This window comes from Siphateles boraxobius, unplaced genomic scaffold, assembly GCF_051911475.1.
Source record: "Siphateles boraxobius isolate OS27281-9 unplaced genomic scaffold, OSU_SipBor_1 77, whole genome shotgun sequence".
Lineage (NCBI taxonomy): Eukaryota > Metazoa > Chordata > Actinopteri > Cypriniformes > Leuciscidae > Siphateles > Siphateles boraxobius.
In genome coordinates this window covers 21,045,001-21,051,470 of record NW_027509205.1, presented here as the reverse complement: position 1 = coordinate 21,051,470, position 6,470 = coordinate 21,045,001, and the positions used below count along the sequence as shown (strand labels likewise).

The 6,470-nt window shown below is 34.3% G+C and overlaps 1 protein-coding gene across 1 annotated transcript in view; it reads left to right on the top strand.

Annotated features, from left to right (window-relative positions):
• The first annotated feature begins 1,418 nt into the window (after positions 1-1,418).
• The window catches only part of vstm2la (V-set and transmembrane domain containing 2 like a), an 87,404-nt gene continuing 82,352 nt past the window's right edge, over positions 1,419-6,470 (top strand). The window contains exon 1 of the mRNA XM_077218033.1: positions 1,419-1,735. Coding sequence (XP_077074148.1) covers positions 1,618-1,735 — 118 coding nt within the window. The 5' untranslated portion in view covers positions 1,419-1,617. The remainder of the gene's footprint in view (positions 1,736-6,470) is intronic.

Here is a 6,470-nt window from a genome sequence, read left to right as displayed (position 1 = left end):
ACCAGTGAAATATCAACTGGTTTCATAACTCATAACATGACATTATCTAAAAATAAAATAAAAATGATATATATAGCCTATATATATATATATATATATATATATATTAGATAATGTCATACTACTCAATGTCAAACTACTCTTCTGGGTTTAAATGTCATGAATGCATTTTGTTTTTCTGTGCATTTTTACTTGAGGAAATGTTTGGTATACAACCAAATATTCTGTAAGTCTTATATTTGTATTAATTATATAGCTTAAACAGCCTTTACATCATTGACTATGTTCAGAATAGCATATAGGCTACTAGTACTTTTTCAATACATTATATTATGATGCATTTTCTGCTTGGTATCCAAAGCACACCGTGATGCGCTTTACTTCACCTTCCACTTTCAGCCTGGTGAAAGGCCTAGTAGAGTTAATGTTTTTTTCATTATTCAATTACTCATTCAATCAGTAATATGATAACTCTTTTTGCATTTACCATGCAGTGGATATACAGTCAAACAAAATGTATTCAGACACATTGTTATCCTAACTTACATAAATGAACTGTCCTGCACCCACTAGTAAAACAATATTAAAGATGTCTGAATAATTTTTGGTTTGACTATGAGTTATACCAATTTAATGATTGTGATTTGTAGATGTATAAAGATATAGCCTACTGAACAATTGCAGAATTTAAATTGATGGTACATTCACAAAAATAATTTACTCATCCTTATGTCGTTTCAAATCTGTATTTCTTTCCTCTGCAAAAACATTGAGAGAGATTGTCGTCTTTTGTGAGGAACGAAGAAAGTAGCTAAGTCATACAGCTTGGAACAACATAAAGTTAGTTACTGATTTTCATTTTTAGGTGAACTATCCCTTTTATCGGACTAATCACTTCTGTTAATCAGCCAGTCAGTAACAGTTCCTTCCTCTATACATCATGAGGTAATGCAACAACAACAGGCTTGTTGAACAACACTTGTTTGAGATGTTTATCACTCCATATTAGGCTACATATTATTTAACAATTTGTTTATAAAATAGAAGGCAGCAGTATTCAGTAATAGTATAATGTGGATAGCCTTAGCAGCAGTTGTGCTCCGTTCAAGATACTGAAAAAAATGCTCATTAATCTAATTTTGCTGCCATTAATAGGCCTATCCTATTTGTTCATGACTAAAATGAAGCTCTCTACATTTAAAAAATAATTTAAAGGTAGGCTAGGCCTATCTTTTTTACCCTTTTCCATTTTCAAATGGAATTTTACCGCCACCAGCAATGACCGTTGATTTTTGACCGTTTGCGCGGCGCTTGACTGTAATAATTCTCTTCTTAATATTATTCCGCATGATTGAAATTGCCTAATGACAGCCGCCGCACTCCCGCTCCTGGTGCTGCATCCCTCCGCGGCGTGGGTTAGATCCGGGGAGTTTCTCTTCGCGAGGAGAATCAAATCGCATCAGTGGGCGACTGCTAACACACACAGCCTCCTCTCATCCTCTCCTACCGCTGCCACCAGGGACAAAAACCACCAGTAAACACTCACCACACCTGGATCTATCTCTCAAAGCCGTATATTTTCACCTGATGTGAGAGAGTGTTTTACAGGGAGCAGTGATGGGCGCGTTTGGAGTGATTCTGAGGAGTTTACATTGTATGGGACTCTATATCCAACTTAGTGCCAGTCTCAGACAAGCTGGAAGCGACGACGTGGAGAACCACATCTCCAGTAACGGTAAGATTTGTGGGATCGATCCGGTTTTATACTCGAAGATTCACGGGTATGAGGTTCGTAACGGCTGTAATTTGAAGCCGAAACGCGCGCAAACGGACAATGATGGAGATGCGCAGAGCAGTTCATCTCATATACAGACCAGACCACACACAACTGCACTGTGGTTATTGACAGGTGGTACCATGGTATTTGATTGGGATATCATGGTATTGGATAATTATCTTATATACCATGGTACTTTAAGGTACAACTTCAACGAATATCGTGCTATTGCCATCATTGGTTGCCTATTAGGTGGTAATTGCTTGGTAGGCTACTGTGTAACATATTCATATAGGCTATAAGGTCCTTTAAGGTATTTCAAACAATAGGCTACCATTATATATTGGACTAATCTAAAATGTGGTAGCCTATTATCATAGTTAAAACATGATATTTCCATTCTGTGGCTTTTTAACCAAAGTCCCGTGGCTGTTCTGTTTCACTAATGGTGTTAAATGTTGATCTATCCTGTGTTACTGAATGGTTACTGTATTTATATCCAAAATACCATGATATAGGCTAAGCTTTATGGTAATGTCCAGAAATATAATTCTGCGGCTTTTGAGCCTTATAAGAAAGTAGCTATGGGTCAACGATGATAATCTAACAGTGTTTTGAAGGCAATTTATTGATTATCGTAGTGGCGGCAATATTATATTGATAGTCTCCAAAACACGGAATTGCAATGGTTAAAATAAGATTTTTACATTCTATAACTTTTATTTAGATAAAAAGGACTATGGTACTTCAACATGAACTATACTGAATTATTGCCATATTCATGGTGTTTATTTGGTTTTAGGTGTTTTAAAAAATACCAATGTATTGATATAGTGTCTGCAAAAACATGGTTGAAATTTGGTGGTGATTTTTAACCTTGATGGTATTAGATGTTGGTTAATAATTATCATATTCATAGCTTCATATTGTTATTTCACTTATTTTATGGGTTATACCATGGAATTGCTTTGCATTGCTTTCATAGTGAACTTAAAATGTCTTCCTTTTTAGCCAAATTAAGTTGCATGTGATTTAAAAACTAGGCCTATTTCTTATTTGCATCAGAAAAAGAACTAGAAAAAAATCATTATGTGCATTTCTAGATTCACATTTGTTGTTCTAGCCAAATTGAACATTCTTCAAAATGATATTATTCTGCATTGGGAAATGGAACGGATATTTCATAAATGTTTCATAAAAAGTTGTTTTTCAATTGCACGAACAATAGATGAATAATGCAATGAATAAAGCAGTGCTGATGAACCCAGGCATGCATCATGCTGATGAAAGAGTTCACACGCTGAATTGTGGGTCGCTCACCATGAAATTAAAGGGCAGAATGTGATCAGAGCTGATATTCATGAGGAATATTAAGAGGGCCAATAATAAGATCGGGAAACGGATCTGAATGTGTACCGATGACATGGAGACCTGGACTTTTGTATGATCTTAGGATGGGTTTATAGTGGACGATCGGCAAGATCAGACTGCACTGGAATAAAACTAAGACGGTTTCCTTCAAATAGTTTTATGGAAAGATCAGGATAATTATTTGTTGATTCACCCAAGTGTTCATCAGTAGATATGAATTTAGGCCCATTAAGTCCTATGGTTTTCTACTCATGAAGGCTTGTTTGTCTTGAAAATAGCCATAATGCAAAACAATAGACTCCATTTTCTTAATGCAAAATAAAACTGCATTGTTTTCCCTTCTGACTGGCCATGTTTTGGTGAGATTCACCCAATTAGGTCGACCTGATTGTGCTATTGTTCATTTTTCATCTAAAACAGAGCTGGTTCCAGCGTCCCTGGAGTGATGGACAGCTTAACGTGCTTGTGTACAATACCTGTGCGTTAGTTTCCCTGCCGCTGGGAATGCCGTGGCCTGCGGTAACGAGGCTTAATTAATGTCAACAACAACTTAAAACCTCTGTTTTCCTCTGACCTCACAGTAATGAAACAAAGAGCGCAGACCTCGCCGCAGAGCAGCACACATCAGGTGAATAGCAATAGCGGAAAGAGGAATCTCATTTTCTATACCAGTAGAGTTATAATTCTCACACGTGTACACACACACACACACACACACACACACACACACACACACACACACACACACACACACACACACACACACACACACACACACACACACACACACACAGTGTTTCTAAACATCCAGTTGTCTTCGACTGTTATGTCTGTGCTGCTTGTCTTCAAGATGTGCTAGTCAACATGAAATCAATATTCATTATTCACTTGTGTAAAATACACTCCTGGTCTTATAAAAATCAAGTGCCATTCTTTCCTTTTTTTCTAAATCCTCGTTGACTGTCTTTTTTTGGATTGTGAATGTGGTTTCATGTTGATTTTAAACATTCATTTTTCAAAGTTTGATTGGTGTATCTTAAGATCCTTAAAAAATTCATCAGAAAAGTTTTTAAGTACTTTATTTATTTATTTTTTGTTCTTTTAAATTTTTTTCATTGATTGGCGAATAAGATTCTGCGGATCGGTGAATCATAAGATCAAGATCCCTTTAAAAAACAAAAAAAAAACATTGTGGTTTTCCAGACTGTAAGCATTTATCTTTCAAAAGGACTGAGCTGTGAATCACACAATCCTCAAAAACTAATAAATTCTTCAGAATATTTATTTTGTCATTTATTTGAATTTATATTACATTATTTATTAAATTATAGTTTTTTGTGGTTTTCCAGACTTTACGAATTTATCTTTCAAAAGGGTTGATCTGTGAATCATACAATCCTCAAAAACTAATAAATTCTTCGGAACATTTATTTATTTTACATTATTTATTTTTATTAATTATCTTTTTGTTTATTTTTATATTTTGTGGTTTTCCAGCATTGATCTTTCAAAGGTTTTGATTTGTGAATAATAAATTCTTCAGAATATTTTATTTTCTTTTGTTGAGTTTTTTTAAAACATTTTTTATGCTTATTTTTAATTTTTATTTGTATTAACAAATCAATTCTGTTTAGAATATTATTTTTTCTTTTATTTAATTGAATTTATTTTACATTATTTATTGATTATCTCTATGTTTATTTTTTGTGGTTTTCCAGACTTTAAGCATTGATCTTGAATATTTATGTATTTATTTATGTTAACTTATTTTATATTTGTTTATTTATTTATACATTTTTGGTGGTGGTTTTGCAGGTGGTTTCTCAAAGAGTTTGATTGGTGAATCATAAGATCCTCAAAAAAGGATTTGTTAATTAATAATTTTTTTGTACTTTTTCCAGTCTGGTAGATAATGCATGTTTAGATGTGGACTGAGGTGTGTATTCTGTGGGAATCTCTCTGGACTGTCATTTCTTCAGCTCTAGGCTGGTCAGGGATCAGTATTGTGTCTTTGGTACCTGTCGTATTCATCTCAGCTCCTCTGATTCTCCGTGGAGCGTTGTGTTTCTCCTCTCAGTGTGTGTCCGGGTGAAGCGCTTGATCGTGATGTGCTACAGAAGATCAAGGACCAGCGAGGATGGAGAAAGTCATTTTGTTAAAAGCTGTGGGACCGTTGGAGATTGTCTTCTCATAGATGCTTAAAGGCAGAGTAGGCAGTGTTTTTCATTAACACTTTTTTGTTACACTGTTTGAAACTCTCTTCAAATCAATAATAGAAGTGGTCTAAACATTAAAAAAGGCACATATATTTTTCCATGAGAGTCTCCGGTCCAAAAAACGTGCGTCCAATCATTGCATTCGGCCTGTGACGTTCATCTCGGAGCTGTTCACGTCCTCAGACTCTGTATTATGCTTTTCTATGGTCAAATCAATTACCTTTTATTTATGTAGTGCTTTATACAATGCAGATTTACAGTAATAACAGGAAAATGATTCAATGATGTAAACAGTTTATTTCAGCTGTGCAGCTGACAGTATTTCAACACTATCAACAGTGAAATGAATCTGCAGCAGTCAGGTGATACAGGTCAGAGCTCTTTAAGTTTGTGTTATTATTATTGTAAAGTTATGTGGTTTGAGATATGAGGTAATTTAACGCCGCCTCTGCTGTGTGTGTGTGTGTGTGTTCGTGTTTTTTGAAGGGGACGCTCTGAAGGGACGGTGGGATCTTATGCTTTCAAAGCCGGTTCGCTATGATATATCCTACACTACCTTTAAGTTTGTGTTACTGTCGCTCAGTTGAAAGTTGCTATCATGAGATTATTATTCTGTTTGTGTAACTGAAATCTAATGAGAAAAAAAAAAATGTCTGGGCCATATTTCACACCAACATGAGGAGAAAACCATATATATGCATAAAAATGAAGCCTTTTTTTTTCAACTATTAATATCTTTTTTTTCATTCTTTTTATGATTTTTTTTTTTTTTAAAACAATTGGATCATGCTGTCTGGGAAAAAATATTTTTTTATTTATATCATTATTATTTTTTAAAACAAAATCAGCATGGATTAAGTTAAGTGCAGCAAATACTATACTAATGTGTACTTGCAAACGTGCTTTACAAATATAAATGAGAGTTTGTGAAGGGTGTGGAAAAATCTTTATAATATATATATATATTTTTTTTTTTTTTTTTGAAAAGAATGAAATATGACCCTGAGTTCTTGACACTTTTTATGAGATTTACCCTTAATTTTAAACTTTGTGTAGTATTGTGTGTCAGATGTAGTCTTTTACGTCACAATTGTTTATATATATAT